Source organism: Phalacrocorax carbo, chromosome 1 (genome assembly GCF_963921805.1).
Source record: "Phalacrocorax carbo chromosome 1, bPhaCar2.1, whole genome shotgun sequence".
Classification (NCBI taxonomy): Eukaryota; Metazoa; Chordata; class Aves; order Suliformes; family Phalacrocoracidae; genus Phalacrocorax; species Phalacrocorax carbo.
The window spans coordinates 30,587,063-30,605,569 of record NC_087513.1 but is presented as its reverse complement, the minus strand read 5'-3'; the positions used below and the strand labels follow the sequence as shown (position 1 = coordinate 30,605,569).

The following is an 18,507-nucleotide window of genomic DNA, read 5'->3' as shown; positions in this document are numbered from 1 at the left end:
AACAGTCTAATACTACAAGCCTTACTTCAGCTGAGATTTTCTTGTAATGGTCTGATATGCCACACAGCATACATTTGTAATTTTGTAATTTAAAGAACCACCCCCTGCAACCTCTTAGATGTGTAGTCCTGCTGAATCGCAGTGATTAAAGCATGGTGTTATCTTACTGTGGAGCTTGGGCAGCTCCATAAAACACTCCATATAACGTTTGTTCTCGGTGGGATAAAGTAAAACAAACAAACAAAACACCAACACCACATTTCTTCCACAGCTATTAAAAGCTTTTTGAAATGTTTGATCTCAGAGGAAATTCTTATTTGAAAAGCAACCATCTATTCATTAATGAAAACTGTTACAGTGTAAAAATTGGGCAATTAATTAATTAAGCGTATAATGAGATGGTAAATCACACAGTATAGTATGTTCTCTGCACAAAACGTCACCCCCTCACCTCATATTGGAAGTATTCACTCATATTCCTTGCTATATTAGAACTGATTTACCCTTCAAAAGCAAACTGTGAACCTGACTGAAAACAAAGCAAAATAACACTTCATTTTGTTTCATTAATGCTCATCATAAGCTTTCTTGTAAATGCCTGCATTTCAGCCTTCTAATTTGCATGAGTTGTTACAGCAGGTTGACCAAAATGTAATTTGTTAATCTTCTAAAACTATCCTCTTTGCTCTACTTCATCTGATAGAACTGAAGCTCAAATGCTTAGCCCAGAGAACAACAACATGCCTTTCAATTAATAAATTTGTTTTTGTACAAGTTAGCATCACAGATTCTGCAGGAATTTTTAGAGCTGGTTCATCATGTAAAAATGTACGCATTTTAGGAAATAAAACATTACTGATTGGTACTCTTCCATTTTCAGAAATTAAAACTTAAAGAGAGTTTCAGAAAGCTATTAAATTTGTTGACAAAAGATATGTAATGAAATAAATATTGACCTGAAACAAGGCTCAAACAAATTTTATCTTTTGGGTTTTTTCCTGGGTCACAATTTTTAAATTTGATGAAAAAATTACTATTTCCACTGAAAATTAATAAAATGCTGGAAAAATTTTCCTTGTTTTCCCCATTCTCTGTTTTATAGACAAAATCTTGACATTGTGTATTACAATCTAAAGACAATATTGTCACAAATCTAATTGTCCAACCAGTGACAATTCTGAGCTATTTCATTATAAAAAACTTACAGTTACATCTTGAAACTGGAGGCGCATGGCAGAGCCTGATGGTTGTGGTCGGCTGGTGATCTCTAGTATGGTCCTTAGCAGAATATCTAGCAGGCTGTTTACAATCACATCAATTTCTTCCAGGACAGATTTTTCCTTAAATAATAAATAAAACATTTAAGATTTTAAAAAGGAAAGACCAAGGTGTATTTTCTTTGATGTTGTTTTAGAAACAAATTATATTTTGGCTCTGAATGTTACATTCAAGAAACAAGGACTATTCTCTAATGATATTGTTTAATTCTATTGATTTTTTTAAAAACAGTTTTCAGTTAATTACATTGTATTGAAATATACATGACATTTATAGGGATGACTTAGAATACATAAGTATTAATCAAATTAGCATGGCTCTATTTTCAATTAATATTTAGAAGAAAGCAGTAAATAATATTCAAGAACTTTTCAGTCAAGTTTTTTATAGGTAACACCCATATATTTTCTGGGAAAATTGCCAAGAGAGGCTTAAATTCCAAAAAGTAGAATCTGTTTTCACACTTTGAAACTATCACCAGAAACAAGCAGATGGTGCTGAACCTTCAAGACCTGTTTCAGTGGTAACGACCAGCTACATTGCTTCCCATCAACTGAGTAGCACAAACAAATTAGTAATTTATGTAAGCCTACAACTGCTTGTATGCAACATCAATACAAGGGAACCAAAGGGTTCACCGCCAAAAGAGGCCATGAATACCTTCATTATGTGCACGAAAACACTTGAAGAAGTCAAGTTGTAGTTACTTTTCCTTTTTAATTCAGATGGAAATATGTTTTCCCTACTTCAACAGTGTTTTCTGTCTCCACTGCAGCAGACACCACCATCTTAATCTGAGCGATTTTCTCCACAATTTAAGATGACATTTCTTTACAGAAGGAAACATTTCATAATCAAATGCACACAATTGAACTAAAACTTAGCTGACAAACAGATCATTCAACTTTGCTGACATCGAGGTGTAGGAGTGATTTTATTTTTTTCCCCTCCTACACACCCAAAACATATGATTTGTAACAAAAGTCAAAATTCCTGTTTGGATTCAAGATGAGCCTAGTGTCACAGCCATGTCCTCTGTCACTTCACCTAGTATCAAACAACTGTTAACTTTGCTACTTAGGAAGGCAGACAGTAGACAGTGTATTTAGGTACTGCATCAACCGTGAGGACTCGTGTACAAACTACTGTTAGAATGACCAACAACCTTAATTTTCAAAGCTGCCTGACTGCAAATTCACTTTTTCCCTCAACCTCTAAATTATCTTGATTACCATGGAAAGAATGAAGTCCCAAACTGATCCACAAAAATCATATCAAAGTCACCAAGTTGTTAATACTCTCAATGACTCAGGCACTACTAAAAATAGTAGCTGCCTTTCCTGAACATTGGAGAGAGTTTTATGTAGAAATCCACTTATTATAGCATACATCTCTGGCTTGATGACTCCAAATGAAAGATCTCCTGAAATTAAGACCAGACATGTAAGCTTTTCTCCCTATCCAAAACCACAGCTATGCTTTATCATCTATCACTATCTTGTGAGGAGCAGCCGCAATGAAAACGTTGTTACCGTGCCAAAGTCGCAAGCTGCATCCATATCAAGTCACTGACGCAGCAACTTCAATTGCTGACAGTGGTATGAAATGAAAAACACATAGAAGAGTTCTAATACATTTGGAGTCCTGTGTCCAGTTTTGGGCCCCCCAGTTCAAGGACAGGGAACTGCTCAAGCAAGTCCAGCGGAGAGCTACCAAGATGATCCGGGGACTGGACCATCTCCCTTATGAGGAAAGGCTGAGAGACCTGGGTTTGTTCAGCCTGGAGAAGAGAAGACTGAGGGAAGGGATTTCATCAGTACCTATAAATATCTAAAGGGAGGGTGTCAGGATGATGGGACTGGACTCTTTTCAATAGTGCCCAATGACAGGACAAGGGACAATGCGCACAAGTTGGAACACAGGAAGTTCCAGGTAAACATGAGAAAAAACTTCTTTCCTGTGAGGGTGCCAGAGCAGTGGAACAGGCTGCCCAGGGAGGTTGTGGAGTCTCCTTCCCTGGAGACATTCAAAACCTTCCTGGATGTGTTCCTGTGCCCCCTGCTCTGGGTGTCCCTGCTCAAGCAGGGGGTTGGACAAGATCATCTCCAGAGGTCCCTTCCAACCCCTACCATTCTGTGATTCTGTATGCTGGCATTGATATATATGTACTGCACTAACTACAGGCAATGGTTATTTTTAATTGTATTCTATCCCTTTGCCTGTCAGAACTTAGCATCACCTTCATATCTGCAATACACATACGTAAGCTAGCTCTTATATGCAGCTTTCACAAATTAATTTGCAAACACAAACATCAGAAACTGGCCACAAAGTTTATCAACTAACAACCAAGTGCAAGCCCCCTTGCAGTACTCTTATCAACTTGTTTACCTATATCACTCTCATGTCCCCTATGACTAAACAGCCCACAACAGAAAATGCCTCTTAAAGAAAGTGGACATTTCTTTCTGTCCAATACAACACTCAAAAAGTGTAAAAGCTTGGCACAATGCACTACAATTAAAATATTCTTGCATGGGAAGAAAAAGCTTATGAGAAATCAGAATGACATGTTTATGCAGAATCATTACACAGAGAACTCTTTAAAATGGACTTGGTCAGGGTCCAGTTTGTGCCATTAAATGTCATTGAGCCATATAAAGAAGTTCAACACCTTGTGGATGTGACATGGTGTTTACTTACTGAGCTGTTCTTCTTGATGAGGCAAAATATGTTGCTAAGGATACGTGCACACATTATAAGGTCCTTCTGCTCCTGTAAATGCATGTGGAGATGATGTAAAACTACTGGAAGAAGAATATATCGAGAATCTGGAAAAAATGAAAATTTTTATGAGTAGGAGCTTCTCACAGAAACATTTAATTTTAATACAGACATAAAATGTGTCTTCAGTCCAAAAAAGTATTTATGATAAGCAGAAGCTTTTACTTGCTTTAACCTACATTTTTGATAAGAGAAGCTTTTACTTCATAATCATGATATCCTAAAGCAAATATCTGAAGAATAAACAAAATGCTGAAAATCAGTATGTCGTATCATGGATGGAGAAAAAAAAACCACTACTGTGTGGAATATACTATATACAACAGAAAATTCTAAGTATTTATTGAACTGCCATGCAAAAAAACTTAGTGCAGTAATACTTGTATTCAAAATAATGTGAAATTATTCCTAGTTCTAGTGTTCCCTGCCATGTGATAGGATCCCTTTGCAAGCCAAGGACACAACAGACTTCATCTTGAACTTATATTATTCTACCAATAAGTTCTACTTTACAGACAAGCAGTACTTTCAGATTTCTTTCAGGGTTTTCACTTTTCCAGATTCTTCACTCCTACTGGGTATGAGCAATTTAGGCTACTGGTATCTACATAAAATAATTTGCCTTTCCTCTATTTCATTTTTTAAACACAGTTCTTTGGTTCTATTTCAGTCCTGAACTCTCTCAAAATTATGCAAGAACTTCATTAACATGCTACTTTTTCTTGCTTCTTTTTCTTATAATTAAAGACAATTCTAAATGGGAAGAACCCTAATACTTACACTTATTATACAATACATTAAACACCTATTTACAACTTGATAAATGGAATGGGTGTTATCTGTTTTCATTTTGTTGTTGTTTTTAGATCTTTTCCATAATTGAGAAATAATGTTTTCATAGAAATGTACTTGAATAATTTCCTCTATTAAAATTTTAATGATGATTATATGCTACATTATCTAAATTTATTCATCTACTCAGTTCCTTTGTTCATTAATGTAATTATTTCCTAAAAATTGAGTCTACCTAGCTGGAAAATTACTCCTCTAAAATAATTTTGCCAACCAGGTACTGTTCATGGAGTAGTCTTTCTATAAACACTTTTTCCCCCCTCAAATATTTCCTCTATTTTTTTCCAGGAGGAAGAAAAAAAGATCTATTCTGAGATTATTTTTGTTGAATGCTTCCTTCACTGAAATACAGCACTAATCTTGTTTTCCTCTCTTATTCCCTTGTTTTCATTGTCTAGTTATCTGTATAACACAAGACAAATCATACGGACAAGTTGATTTGTACACACTATTTAAGCATATGCTTGTTTTCGAAAAAAAGGCTTGCCTGCTCTTTTCAAATGGGTGTTTCCTGATTGTTATTTATTCAGATGATCCACTACATCTTCCTCCTGAAGAAAAATATAAACAAAGACTGTACAGCAAGAGGCAAAAGGCCATCGTGAATCTAAAACCAGTGGTACTGGAACCCAAAATCAGGAAACAAATAGGCTCTATCGAGTGACTGCTTAGTTCTGCAAGTGCCTCAGTAGGTTTTCATCACGACTGGCCTGAGAGTTCGTATCTGCCTGTAGCACTGCAGCTGGGCAGAACCAAACCAAGAAGGCATTTTATTTTTGTCTATCTAAAAAACAGAAGTGTTGCCCCACGTAGTCTCAGATGTCAAGTGTGCACAGCTGCCACTGACCCATCTACTGCAAAATCTATAGGGTCAAAAGGAAAGTGAGCAGGAAGACGGCTAATGTGCAGACCTGTGGTTAGGGAAGTGCCAGTTTCTGACTCCCACCACTAATTCAATTACCAATAGATGAAAAACCACAGCTAATGCCTTCACCTGAAGTGAAAAAGCAGAACTCTCCATTCCTATAAAAAAGACCAAACTTCTAGGTTATAGGGTTCAGCTCCCTTTCCCTGCTTTCTGTTAGGCCTTGCACATATTGATTTCTTGGCTATCTGGTAACCCATCTTCAAGAGAAGAGATGAAGGGTTCACTGCATAAACCAGTCTGTGGCTCTGCAGTTGGGGTACTCTCCTTGCAGGAAGGTGATAGGAAGCTCTCAATCCAGGCTGACAGAGCACTGAAGCTGGTCTTCCAAATCGCTACCCAACTCCACAACAGTCACAGAGCAGTTATAGTAGCTCTTTCACACATTACTTGGGTGAGCCTTATCCTTTGAGCCATAGGCCCTCTGAGGACAGCAGGTCCTTTCTTGCAGTTGCAACTCAAATCCCTCAGCCCAGAAGGTGAGGAGAAAACAGAAACAGTCCTGTGCCAAGGTGTTTCTTCTTGGTTAACTGTAGGCAGCTTCCTGATGAGCACACACACGACTTGGTACCTTTTCTGAGGTACTCACTACTCTGTGCGCTGCTTACATGTTAGTGCAGCACTATGAACTCCATTTTGAAGACCAGAGAATCTAGATGTAGCAACACTTGACTTGTAAATAGCCAACCCTTACATACAATATGGCCTGAAGCATCTCAGGCAAAACTGAGCATCCACGTTCAACTGTTTCAAGTATCCCATTTTTGCAAAGGCTCTATAAAATTATTAGGAACTTTGTTTTACCAAGACCAAACAGATGAGCAAAAAGCATCTTACAATCACTTGCAACTATACATGGGAGGGAACAGTGCCAGTTACTGAATCAACCACCACATATAACACAGCTTTATATATATTCCTAGTAATTTCATAGCCTTAATACTTCTGTCTTGACCTGTTTAGGTGGAGAGATGTAGTAGTATTACAGAAGAGGAGAGCTGGCATATTCACCTCCAAGCCAAATCAAGGAATATGAGAGAAAGTTTGGAGAACGTAGTGTACAATATTTGTCTCAGGTTACTCTTTTTCTTAAAAATTGTCAGCTGCAATGTCAGCCACTGATTATAGAAAAATTAATGAGCACAAGGAATGGTGCAATAATCAGAACTCTGAGCCATCAGTCACTATCCTAATTTTTCTTCTGTACAGCAAGACAATTTAGCTGACTGTTTAAAATGCTAATACTTACCCTTTACAAATATTATACAGAAAGAGAGGGAAATAATAATGACATAGAGTTTTTCAAGTACATGCTTGGCATAATTAGAAAGAAAGACTACTCTGGGCAACCCTTGTGACTTTCCTATGCAAGCTACATTAACATTTAATATTTAACCCACAGCGCAACTCTCCCCCTTGCTTTTCAGTTAGTGGTAAAGCACCTGCACAGACATACAAAACTTACTTTATTCTAGAGTATTTTAAAGATTAATTTCAGAAAGATTATATTAATTTCAATGACTATATCAGAACAGATGGTCAAAACTTCACCCTGCTTGGAGACACAATTAGCGTAACTGAACATTTTAAACAAACAAACTAACAAAGAGCATTCTCCTTGAACAGTGAGAGGCAAGGAAGATGCTCTTGTTTTTGATAGGTTTACTTGGACCTATTCAGTTTACACCTCCTTGTTTGGAAGAACCACTGGACTTGAGGGAGGTAGGAGAAGAAAATGCTTAAGCCAAACAAACAGTTATCAAGCCAATTGCAAAACCAAAAATATATGCCTGCTCTGTGACTGCATGGACGTGTCACTCTTCTCAGAACAGTCAGTTTCAAAACTTTTTTGAGGGCCTGTTTTCAGTTGAAAGAAAAAATTTGCCTGTAGTGCAGAAGGAAAACACAGGTATGGCTGAGAAAGTCCTCCCTTGGTCTAAAAATGAGCCACAGATGCTAAGCATCATTTACAAAGCTTTTGCAAAGTATTTTCTGCTCTCCACTATAGAGCTACTAAGAAAGGATGAACTTTTGTATGCGATATACATACATACATACCCCCACAGGTGTGTATAGAAGCATACATACAGAAACAACTCCAAAGAATAGTATATTGCTGTGTAAGACAAATTAAGAAGTACTAATTAATCTGAAAAAGATCCTGCAGTACTTGAAAGGAGTACTATGGATCAATGTGTAAAGCCTTTTTGTTTAAAAAGAAAAAACAAAACAAAAACAACTTTTTTTTTCCCCCCAAATCTGTGTTAATATGTAAAGTTTAATGCATTTCAACTAACTTTAATTCAGGATTTGTATCAACAATTTAAATACTGATAGGCTTTTTGCATTTTTGTAGAAATCAATTAGCTTGCAGTGATTACTGAGATATCTTATAAGTCTCATTAAAGAGAAGTTTTGGGTCATTTGAAAAAAATTATGGAATCAGAGACAAATCATAATACGTACCTTCTAGAACTAAACCTCCTTATCAGTTAATGGTATCTTTTCCTGAACTTGCTAACAACTTTTTTTCATTCCCATAGGAAGTCTAACAGGTAACAACGTTCTTTCCATAAGGCAGTTCAAAGATATTAAATTATCCTCACTGATTGTGTCAGATATTAATGACTGAAACACAGCGTTTCCTACATGTACATTCCCCTGTGGTATACAGGATGCAATTCTTAGATGAACTCATTCACAAAGACAGACTGAGGGAAGCAGTCAATCTCAAAGAAAACAAATAGATAATGGTCACTTTTCTAATCTATTAATAGTGGGTTTCAGTGTAAAATAAGGAAAACAATAAAAAACAGAGAATAAGTTATATATAAAATAAATATATAAAACTTCACATATGAAATAAATAAGTGAACACATGAAGATGTCTTTAAAACATCAACTTGGGATTTTTCCTAGCTTCATAATACATATATCATACATAAATATCATATACTATATGATATCTATAGTGTAAATGGTCAGAGAATTAAATCCTCTATTTGCTTTGAACAGTTCACCTCACTAACGGGAAAGTCCTACCCAGCTACTCTTGCGTAGAGATCCAAATCCTCATATTTTGGGAAGACACAATGTTTCTTGCCTTGCAAGAATGTTCTCCACGTGGTAAAGAGCTGCACCACAGATTGTAACTGGGCTAAGATACAGGCTTTATCAATATGGGATTTTGATTTTTTAGGACTTTACCTACTAATGTAATCTCTCTTCTGGTAATTGACATGTTTGATCGGTGATGATTCCAAGAAAACTCATCCTCTTTGCAGGAAGAAACCTAGATGTTCCACTTACACACCTCATGTTTTCATAGCTATTGAATTTGCAAGCTCAAAGTACTGCCCTTAGAGAAAAAAGAAATTATTGGTGTTCTGCTAATTCCTGTTTAACCATGTCAGGAAGGACATGGTTCAGGATATGTTTCTCTGTTATTAGCCTTAACTCTTCTCAGCAAAACAGATTTATCTCTTCCCCAAAGCAAGCTATAATAATATTGAATGAATAAAAGACAACAAACGAGAGTGCTAGACTAGCGATGTATCGGAAATTACAAAGGTAGAAAATCTGTGTACAGGCATATGTAGGTCATCAATTTGGCCATTCTACAAGTATCAACAGGGATGTGTCCAAAGAGTTACACCCAAAATACCAGGAGACTGGAAGAAAGGCCAAGAGGGAAAAAAATATTGCTAGTTTTTATTGGCAGGAAAACTGTCTTCTGTTTCTTTTGAGACACCGAATTTAGTGTACTACAAAGGTGCAGAAGTAAATATGGAAAAATAGAAGCAAAGTAAGGCCTTAATACGCACTAAATTTTCACAGGAGCTAGGCGGATAACTTCTGTTGACACCCTGTAACATCTCTGTAGTTGTTACTTATAGGAAGAGCTGAAGTTTAAAATCACTGAAACAGAAAAAGGTTCTGAGCAAGCTATATCAAAGCCTCAATACAGAGCCATTTCAGACATCCTATCCACAAATGATCAGTAAATACAACACATAACCTGCATTCCCAGAGAGGCAGGTAGAGACAAGATGCATCGAATACATCTGAAATTGTACTAAACATCTGCTCTTGGGCACTTTAAATCAACTTCCACGTCTGATGCTTCTCTTTTTAACAGTATAGCAAATATACCTCCAAATTTTAGTGAAAGCATAGCTTTAGTGTCAGTTGATTTCTGCAGCAGTGGGAGCTAATGTGTTAGCTGTTCAGGCCCTTGCAGCACAAAATGCATAAAACTCCCATGCTAAACTACTCTCATTTGTTTCCAGGCAAGCTCCAGATAACAGAAAATGTTATCTCCTCATTTTTAGACATTTGAATAAATAGTTATCAAATAAATAGTTATTTCCTGTGTTCCACCTAGTTCCAATGTGTTAGATAGCACTGCAGCTTGCAGCATTCATCATCTTCATATGTGAGACAGAAATCAATTATTTTCACAGCAGCAAGCCTTCACATTAGGATGCACAGTTTACCCTGCATATTAACATATTCTAATGTAATATTTATTTTCCCAAGAGGATTTTAAAAGGAATTCCTTCTAGGGATTGACTGGGGGGAAGTCTACTTATATTTTTGTATTTTAAAGAGATAAAACATTAAGGGCAAAGAGACCAAGATGCTGATCTCCACATGACCCTTCCACTTAATGATGACTGAAATTATACTGTAGAAGTGTTTGCCTGAGCTTCGTATCATGGACATTGGGAGCTTATATTACTGCATGATGTCTTTCACAGAAGTTTCCTTGTGGTCTAAGGAATTTATATTCTATTTGTGTGTAACCTGCACACCATGTAAAATCGAACATGTAATTTGCATTGCTTTTATAGCCAAACCAACTCATAGGACTTCTTAATAATGAAACTGGATTTGAATAAAAGCCTAACACTTCCACAAAAGAAAGCAAATTAAAAAATTGTCATACAGCTGAAAATAGATTTACAGTTCCAAGAAAGTCCCCAAGAGTCCCTCACGTGGTATTAAATAACTCTCTTTAATTACATTCATTCATTTGGATCTTCTGGTTAGGCTGACCTAACCGAGATAATGGGAGGAAAATGGAAATGATGCTACCTGGTCCCTAAGTAGTTTGGAAAATTAAAAACCCAAGTTAGAGCATCCTTAAGATTGTTCCATGAATATGTCATCATCTACCCAGAGTATCAAAGGTCTGATCAATCAGCCGTAAGGAGAGCTAACTGTTCTGGAAGGAACTGCTCTGGAGGCTCACAAGGGAAAGGGTAAGCTGTTTTCACAACCAGAATAAAGCAAACCAGCCAGGATCCCATATTTCTTACCCATTTCTTTGAGCTCATGCTTTTCAAGTACAATCACTGAAAGCATTTAAAAAAATATTCTAAGATCTCTTCCTTTCTTTTTGCAGCATCTCAAAGCATTTATACACAGCCTGGTGGTTTTTGCAGAGCCTTCAGCATTGCAATGTGTTTATCTTGAATGCCTGAGATGGTAAGTTACTGTTTCTACTGGACTCCAACAGCCAATAACCAAACAGCTCTCAAGAGGGCTTTTGGTAAATAAATTAAGACCTATTAGAATTCTTTAAATCTTTTCTATTTTAATTCTTTTATTTCAAATTACATCATCTCAAATTTAATATTTGGTCACTTGAAGGGGTTTCACTTAGAACAGAAAAGAATATCAGGCTCGTCACCACACAGCAGTTTTTTCTTCCGCGTAGCAAATAACTATGCTGTTACGTACTTTCTGCACCAACTATCACTTGGAGATGTGTAACCTTTTTATGCTACATTAAGAAACAGAGGATTGAAAGTGCTGAACTAGCAAGAGTTACACAAATAAGACTTAATGGATAAGTGACAATCTGTTTGCTGAACGGCCTCCAAAGGGGAAAAAAAAAGAAAAAAAATCAATTTAGTAAAGCTTCTTCCTTTGTAACTACTTAAAAGGTATAAGGCAAACTTCCTTCACAGACGTATTGCCAGCATTAGGTCAAAACAAAACTATATTTTAAGAGTCTTTGTCTCTAAAAAACAAACCACTAAATTTAACCGACTGTATTCTTGTAAATGACCAGCTTGTACAGAGCAGCACTTCCAGAATTGTTCCTTAGGAAGTACTACTCTGAGCAACACTCTTCCCTTCGCACCTGCTGGCACACATCTTGAGATCCTTACCTGCAGGCAGCCCAGTGTAACCTTACCTGGATTGGTGTACAGGTGACTCTCTACAGTTTTTCCAATACTCTGCAGTTTAACAGCTTGAAGGGACTCATCCCCATGCATGACCGTTGGCAAGCTACCCAGAGCATCATGAACCAAATTTGCTACTTCTCGTACATCAAAAAGCTTCAAAAGTTCAGAGTACACTGATGGGAATGAGCTGAGAAATACAGCCTAGAGGAAAAGGACAAAAATGGACAGTCAAATTCAAGTAAATGTAGAAAAATGCCTGGTTTTACATTTCAAGGGTAGTTAGTAGTTTTAAAATGGTTGTATTTCCAGAAGAAATATTCTCACATCCATTAATAGGCCTACACTTGTGACTATTTTCCTTTAAGCATTATCTATTGACTGTTCATTTCTCCCAGGACAAAGTGAAAGTAAAAAGTTCAAGTTAGAACGAAAATGTTTGTACTTTACAGATTCTTCATGATCTATGTGAGAGAGGAAATTTTTAAAAGGATCAGCAGAAGCCAGCTGATATCAGAACAAAAAGATTTGACTGGAGTTGCTTTGGTTTGCTCTGTTTTAAGGTAAGTAATATCATGGCCTCCATATTTTTCATTTTTCACATAATGAATATTTTTATTTTGGAGTAAGACAGCACTCACAGTCTTGGTTCAATTCACAATCCTAAAATAGGGTTAGAAATTCATTGGTGAGTATAATGGATATGGAAGCAAAACACTGGAAAAGAAAGGAGGGCAATGCCAGAGAAAGGAAGCTAGAACTGACATTCCTTTCTCCCTCTCCAAATCCTGCTGATTGAGATAAAGTTACTCATATCTCAGACCTTCTTCACACTGGTGTCAGAATAAATGACATACAAGGTTAAAGATACCAAAGAAGAATTCCAAATGTGGTTGTTTATATCACTTTGCTATTCTCTTTTCACTCCACCTGCTTACATGATGAGAGATGGAAGAACCACCTCTCTACTCTGTTCTCTCTGATTTGCCATTTTCATGGAAGAAATAAAAAAACAGAGCTTAAGAAATTAATAGCTCCTAACAGGTCTTAAGCACCTTTGGTTACAGAAACAGGGGAAGAGGACAGTATATATATGAGATGTAGGGTTGGTAAATCTATGGCACTTAATGTAGAGAGCTGTCTCCTGTCTACGTTGCCTCTGTGCTTTTGCACTAGTCAATTTAAGTAGTCTCAATTGAAATAAAGATACCAGCTGAGTATTAAAACATACAGCTCAGAAAGACTTAAAAGTTTTCTGTAAGGCATGAAAAGTCTAATAGCCTTTTGTATGGCTCAAATTCTTCTGTTTAATGTGGTTAAACTAAGCTGTAAAAAGCCCCAAATAGAGAAATGTCTTTATTTGTATCCAGCAATACAATTATTATCATTATAATGATAATTCAAAATTAAATATTAGATTTAGAATTATCTTTGCCATGCATTTTTAGAAGCTGGTGGTATGTAAATTTCACACTACAGGACAAAAGGTAGGAGGATAAGCTGAAAATGCCATTTTTCTCTAGGAAAAACACATTTTCTTTCCTGGGAGTATAGGTAGGGATGGCACATACATTTTCTATATTAGACATGGAAAGCAGCAGTAAGCCAGGCATGCTTGAAAACTTACTTGTAGTTGGGATAAAGCACTAGCTCCTTTGCTCTCTTGGGAAAGGAAGAAGCGTACAGACATAAGGAGCTCTTGAATACAGCAGCGAAATTCCTCCTCATTTTGTCCACCAGTGGCAATCGAGAATAACCTTCGAGACTGAACTATATATTTGAAGATATATTCCTGTGCCTACAAATGTAAAAATCAGAGATAACTCATAAAAATTAACCAGCTCATCTTTAAACAGAACACATGCAGTGATTATATCTTTCAAATAATGGCAAGGGTCTGAAACAGGACACAACGTTATTTAACACTGGCAAATCTTTCTACTGAACACTAACAACATTTCAAAAGCACATACCCAGAAATGCTCTTCCCTTGCCTTTCATAATCTCTACCAACCAGGGAACACTCATTTTTTTAGGAAATGGAAAACTGCAGAATCTCAGCACTGACCCCCCTCCTCCATCCATTGCACATCTTTGGCTACAAAAACATGTATTGCATAAACATACAAGGCCAATATAATAAATAGGATCAAATTTTTGAGCTGTTCTTAGAATTTCTCTGGCTGTTAAAAGTTGTTTTCCTGTCAACCGTTAACCAGATATTAAAAAAAAAAGTTTAAATTAAGTTGCAAAACCGTTGGAATGTAAATTAAAAATACAGCCCTTTCTTATAAGCAAGACACTCAAGTTAACAGCTGAATAGAAAAGCAGAGAAGGATACCACGTTGATATTTTATTTCCAGACTGTAGCACCTGTCCCAAATGGAATTATGTGTTGCACAACTCAGCCTACCTCCACGCTGTGCTTTGTCGATGGTACAAAACAGGACAACAAGAGCAACCAAAATCACTATTTTCAGTAGAATTCCCTGGTGTCAGCTTTGAACCATTAAGTCAGCATGAATATCTGCCTTTTAGATTCAGTTATGTGACAGACATTAATGCCACCAATGCAATCTGCATTTGATTTCTTAGATCTAACTCTTACTCATGTATATCCTCATTTAGTACAGAACATAGAGCTCCAGAGTCTAGTGGTAATAAGCTCCATTAATCAACTTATTGACAAAAGAGAATGATGAATACACTGACTGCACTGAAAGAGTCTGCAACTCCCTAAAATTAGTACTATCATTCCATCATTTGTATATATTCTGCTTCATTTCCTAAGTTAAACCTGTTGGCGCTGTATGAATACATCTTTCAAATACATAATTGCCTTTGATGATTTTTATTACCTTTAGTACTTCCTGTATGTGCTCGTGCAGCTCCACTTCGGTGACTCGATCGATATGCCACTTCAGTACTTTTATAAGATCTCTAAAATACCACATCAGAAAGTATTATAACACAGAAGTAGGAGAAGGGTTAACTTTGCACTTAAAATGCAAACCAATATCTGTCATATGAGAAACAATGACAAAATAAAAATTTAGCTGCTGCTTCTAGTCATAGACTAGGTTTCACTAATCACTACAGGCCCAGTATTACACTTAGCTTTCAGTCTGCTGAAAGCCCCTGGTACATCTCTAAGGAACAGGAAATAACACCAAAATTACATATGGAGTAAAATGATTTTGACAGGGATACACAAGCTCAGCTAAGCCAGAAGAGTCCCTGCCAGCATGGACTATCCCCGCTATCCCGCGCATCGGTTTGCAGTCTCATTAAACTGGATTGGTTTCAGTGGAAGTCTAGGTAGTAAATAAATGCAGAGAGTACAGCAGAGTAAGTGACGCTTATTAGTGCACTGCTCTACACCGAACACAGTTGCAGCTGGATGATGTTAAGGCTCCTATGTTTTTCAGAGTAATTCAAATAAAAAAATCTACGGAAGAAAAAGATTTTAAAATTAAGCCAGTGTTAGAGCGTTAGCAAGTAACCGTTCAGGTAACTTAAAGTTGTTCTACTCTTTTTTAAAGGCCTAAACCTGGGCATTCATATAAGCATTGCATTTTATTTCTAATGATACCGTTTAATATAATCTAGTGATTGATTCTGCTTAGTTTACCCATAACTGTCAGTATTCAAATTATATAGAAAAAGTACAGACTTCACCTGTATGCAAGTGCTCCTGCAAAATGACTTTCAATATAGGTGTCCATTACTGGCTTAAAGTGGTGAAACTTGCTGTCCTGAAGCAAATTTATTATGTGAACCTAAATATGAGAGAAAAGGGGGAAAAAAAAGCTTTTTCTTTTTTCTTTTACTTAGTTCTTAGTGTTAAGCATCATCAAAAAATGAAACTTACCAAACAATCAAATACTTTTGATCCATATTTTTGAGAGTTTTCATCTAAAATCCCAAATAAAGTGTCTAAGGTATCTTGAAGAAACTGATTGGAGAGAATAAGAGATGGTTTGTTATTAAATAGGTATTTTTATGATACACAAATATATTATTTCCCTCATAATATCTAAAAGAATAGAACGGTATATACCTTCACTATTTCTGAACCATCAATTTCTTTTAATTTTGACAGGCAACCTGCAATTTTGTCTGGGTGGGTTCTCCATTTCAGAAGGTCAAGCATATCTCCTGCAAAAACAAAATGTAAGATTAAAGCTGGAAACAAAGCAGCATTTCAGATTTTAAATTCTATTATTACAGTCCACTCAGCAAAACTTGGCTTCATTAAAACTAAAGAAAACATCTCAAGATTTGCTATAATATGATCTGCCCAGCAACAAATTTTCATTCCATCCCATAATTGCTCCACCAATAGAAACATAAGAATATGGTACTGAGTCATTAAAATCAGTCTCCTGTGGCAAATATATCACGCAATCTTGTTCAGATATTTGTCAACTACCATCTTAAGAAAAGGAATTATTTTGCTGTCTCTTGTCCCATTGAAGGATGCCTTCCAGAGCTGTCTGAAAGCTAGAAATAGTCTCCTAATTACTAGTCTGTATGTATTTAAAATACTCATCTTCCTTTGTCTTTTTAGAGAACAAACACAATGCCTCTAAGATCTTGCTTTGTTAGTAAGCAACACAATCTCTTCTGGAAAACAAACGCTTCTGAGCTAAAACATACCAGAGCGTCTTTGTACTTCCTCCAGTTTTAATTCATTCTCTTTTAGCTTTCTGACTAAAATGGTAACTACATTACAGACGAGATTACATCACTGTTTTCTAATCATTAGCAAGCTCATATCTCTGCTGTAAACACCTGACATATATGCTCTAGAATTTGGGGTTTTTTTTTAGATACATCATACTGGTGACACAAATAGATCTTTCTCCTGTTTAATACTGTTCAGCTCCTTGACTACAGCAGAATCCCCAGGAGTCTCCACTAGGGTATGATCCTGCCTTTTGTACCATTAGATTTGATCTAATTTCTACTCTTACTTATTACTTATTTAAATCAAAGTTACGTTGTTTTGCCTGGATCAGATTTTGATTTTTCACTCTCAACTGATAAGCCCTTTCAAATACATATTAGCAGCAAATGGCATTATCAGGCGCTCTAGTGTCTCAGGTTTTAGTGAAGCAACTCCCATCCCCACCCCCCTTCCAACCCCTCCAAACAAGAGTTCAATCCCAGGCATAATTCTTCAGATCAGTATTTTCATTCCACTCAGGAAGGAAATTCCTTCCATTACACTGCAACCTGCTAGTTCCCTTTTAGCCCTTATTTACCAGTTTTAAAATCTTTAATCTAATCTGTATCTTTTCTAATTTCGCATGTAGTGTGTTACTGAAGTCCAGATGGTTTAGATTTGCTACATTTCCTCTGAAGAATAATAATAAAAAAAACTTCGAAAAGAAAGATTAAGAAGTTTATTCTGGCATGATATGTCTTTGATAAACTCATCCTGCAGCACATTCCATTTAGCTACATGTCCACTTTTTCATCCATGATTTCTTGTAAATACTTGCATAAAATTCACCGGAGGGTGATGGTCCAGTTAACATATCTGCTCTTCCACCTGTCTTAAGTGTAGGTACTATATTTATTACTCTTAGGTCATGTGTTATTGCTTTCAGCTTCAGATATGTACTAAGGAAACCACTTCGCTATGAGATTGGGAATTTCATGTCCCATACCATTCAATATGCTAAAATAGCGCTTTGCAAACTTGGCTTGGCTTTTCAGCATTTTTCACTTGATCCTGACCCTTGCTGAACTCTGACACATTGCTGTTATTTTTCTCCCTTGTTGCAGGTTCTCTGCTAACATTTCCTCATATTTTCTGCCCATGACTCACTCGCTCACGTCTGCAGCACTCGTTTCAAGTTGTATTCAGAGCATAGCATAAAGTTCCACATATTTTTGAACCGTTGAATTAAATAAATCCCAACACTCCTTTACATTAACATTTACTGCTTCCACGTTTCACTAACCAGCTTTTCAGAATTTCTCAAAGCCTGGCTGTTTGAAGCGGAAAACGTTAACCACCATCCAATCCTTCCATCAGTTTAAGATGAACCACTGGCCTAGCTGATCACTGCGCAGCAATCTCTTAGGAGGATCCAGTTCTTCTGAAGGGTTCTCAGTACTTATCAAACTAAGTAGCTAATAGCAAGTGTTCCTCTTGGTTCACCAACTGTTTGGGTGCTTTATACCACAGATCATTTCCACACTCAAGCAACTTTTAAGCCACACCCACCTTTGTGTAATTTCTTTCCCAGTTTGCTCCAGGAAAGCTCCTCTCTCTGACAACAAGAAATGAAGTAATATTTCTGTCTTTAATAACATTAGATAAATCTCTACTTATATCCCAATCTCACCAGAGGTGCTAACAGCAAACACCGTACATACTACTCCACTAATATTTTGCTGCCTTAATTGATTTTTGTGGACAGAAATTATTTTTATGCATTTATAAGTTTCTTTTTTGTTTTG

The 18,507-nt window shown here is 36.5% G+C and overlaps 1 protein-coding gene across 4 annotated transcripts in view; it reads right to left on the bottom strand.

Moving 5' to 3' along the window:
- The window catches only part of DOCK4 (dedicator of cytokinesis 4), a 254,956-nt gene that overhangs the window by 70,226 nt on the left and 166,223 nt on the right, over positions 1 to 18,507 (bottom strand). For all 4 annotated transcript variants that reach the window (XM_064447407.1, XM_064447417.1, XM_064447423.1 and 1 more), the window contains exons 18-25: positions 16,094 to 16,191; positions 15,905 to 15,988; positions 15,712 to 15,812; positions 14,892 to 14,973; positions 13,661 to 13,831; positions 12,045 to 12,237; positions 3,982 to 4,109; positions 1,206 to 1,340 (exon numbers count right to left, since the gene is read on the bottom strand). In XM_064447407.1, coding sequence (XP_064303477.1) covers positions 1,206 to 1,340; positions 3,982 to 4,109; positions 12,045 to 12,237; positions 13,661 to 13,831; positions 14,892 to 14,973; positions 15,712 to 15,812; positions 15,905 to 15,988; positions 16,094 to 16,191 — 992 coding nt within the window. The remainder of the gene's footprint in view (positions 1 to 1,205; positions 1,341 to 3,981; positions 4,110 to 12,044; positions 12,238 to 13,660; positions 13,832 to 14,891; positions 14,974 to 15,711; positions 15,813 to 15,904; positions 15,989 to 16,093; positions 16,192 to 18,507) is intronic.